Source organism: Tupaia chinensis, unplaced genomic scaffold (assembly GCF_000334495.1).
Source record: "Tupaia chinensis unplaced genomic scaffold, TupChi_1.0 Scaffold000110_1, whole genome shotgun sequence".
Lineage (NCBI taxonomy): Eukaryota > Metazoa > Chordata > Mammalia > Scandentia > Tupaiidae > Tupaia > Tupaia belangeri.
In genome coordinates, this window is record NW_006159574.1 from 889280 (window position 1) to 891252 (window position 1973).

General features: G+C 62.5%; 1 protein-coding gene across 1 annotated transcript; it reads left to right on the plus strand.

Moving 5' to 3' along the window:
• The first annotated feature begins 273 nt into the window (after nt 1-273).
• Nucleotides 274-1783, plus strand: LOC106734400 (uncharacterized). Its single transcript, XM_014586040.2, has 2 exons — nt 274-402; nt 936-1783. Exons 1-2 carry the CDS (start codon nt 299-301, stop codon nt 1747-1749), a joined length of 918 nt encoding a protein of 305 aa, XP_014441526.1. The 5' UTR covers nt 274-298; the 3' UTR covers nt 1750-1783.
• The last annotated feature ends 190 nt before the right edge of the window (nt 1784-1973 follow it).

Sequence of the window (1973 nt, forward strand, 5' to 3'; positions counted from 1 at the left end):
GACCCAGCCGCCTTACTGACCATGCCCCTGGCTGGCCCCGCAACCCTCTTCACAGCCCCCTCTGCCATATTCCATGACGGGAACGAGTACTGGCATCTCTCCCCGTTCCCCTGTTACGAGGGGATCCCACAGGAGGCACGGCTGCCCTTCACTGTGCCCTGCTGTCGACCCGCCCGCTGGAGGAGAGTCCAGACGCCCAGGGAGGGCCAGAGCACCCGAGCGGAGCCAGCCCACGTTTGCTTTGCTGCCTGCTGGAGCCGGGTGCCTGGCCGTCCTGGCCTGGGACAGTTGAGAGGAGATGGTGAGAGCCTCGGGGACTCTTCCCCACAGACGAAATGGTGAGGAGCAAGTTAAACTCCTCCAGGAATCACGCGGACCTGCCCCGGCCTACCTGTGTTCAGGGTGAGCTCCGCTGCTGGGCCTCTTCGGACATCTAAAAGGCGGGCACTGCCAGGCTGACTAGGGTCTGAGAAGGGGGCATTTCAGGCAGGCCCAAGGTGTGGCGGCATGGCAGGGCCGTGGGGTGGGAGCAGACTCCTGGTAGGCCAACCGGAGTCTCCGTAGTCTGCTCTGCTCTCGACATTCTAAACATCTGACACAAAATGGGACGTTCCCCTTCTGGGGTTTGAACAGGCAGAGGGGGCTGGTGAGCCACGCAGCTCTGGGGCTGTTCAGGAGGAGGGAAAGTAACTACCGGGCAGCTCAGAGGAGCAGGGCTGCCACTACCTCTGGAGCCAAGGGACAGAGCAGGGGGACACAGCCATTGCACTCAAGCCGACACCTGATGGGACTGGCCGTGTGGGACTTTGAGCTGGCCCGGGACCCGTGACCCCTTTCTTCCTCCCAAGCTCTCATTTGGGAACAGGGATGTCTCTCCTACCTCTGTCCCTCCATTGCATTTTAGAAGATTTCAGAAGGTAACTTATTTTCCACAGACAGCAGGCAGGACACTGTGTGAGGACAGCCACGCAGCGAGAGGGACAAGAGATGATGGCGTCTACAGTGGAGGGACAGACATGTGTCCACACCTCCGGGAGCTGGAGGGAGGTCCAGAGCAGGGTCTCCTCCGTGACCCTCACCGGGAAGCAGCCCCCTGGACCTCGACCCCCACTCTGGCTTCTGAACTGCAAGTGGGGGCTTTCTGTGGTCTCGGGCCTCCAGGAGGGATGCCTCATCACTGGCCGGGGAAGCAGCACGCTGCACTATCGCGTGGGCAGTGGGCCACATCGTGGGCAGAGATCATTGGTCGACGTGTCACTGGACTCCCTTCACGGGCACAGCCACGTCGCCCATCTCTGCTGCCCAGAGCGCCCTGGGCCATTGGTTGTGTTGAATGCGTCCTCGGTGTTGGCCCGTGTCAGCACCGTCATACTCGCACACCTTCCTAGAGTGGGCCCCAACCCAGGCTGCGTCACCCGCAGGCAGTCCAGGGCCTTCAGAGCAACCCTACGGCTACAGACCTCCTGCTGTCTGAGGCCTCCCGCACCTGGAATCCTTGCCGGGGTTTGGAACCCTGCCTCGCTATGGAAGATGCAGGCGCTGACACGCTTCCCCAGCCATCGCCAATGGGTGTGCATCGGGTGGCTGGGAGATGGCATGGATGGCAAGGCACCTTCCTTCAGGCAGGGCTGGGGGGCTGGGGCACGGTCAGCCGGTGGCCTGGCCTGTGTGTGTGGCTCCGATGAGGCTGGTGGCAGGGCCTCCCCGTCAGACCCAAAGTGTCCTCAGAGCCTCATTCCTGCCCAGTAACCCTAGCGCTACTCCCCACCCATGCTGCCTCCGGCCCTCCGACACAGTACCACTTGGCTGCCTCAGTGAACTGCAGCTGTTCTGTCGCCAACAAATAAGGGCTTAAGTGGTGCCCCCCATGCACCCACACACTCGTTTGACATGAGCACAGGCAGAATCTGAAGACTTGTGTGCAGCCCCCCCCCCCCCCCCCCCCCCCAAACACCAGCCCCCACCCTGGGCCC

Coding starts and splice junctions, on each gene's coding strand:
- LOC106734400 (XM_014586040.2), top strand. CDS start 299: ATGGTGAGAGCCTCGGGGACTCTTCCCCACAGACGAAATGGTGAGGAG. Junction 403..935: donor CCGGCCTACCTGTGTTCAGG/GTGAGCTCCGCT, acceptor TATTTTCCACAG/ACAGCAGGCAGGACACTGTG.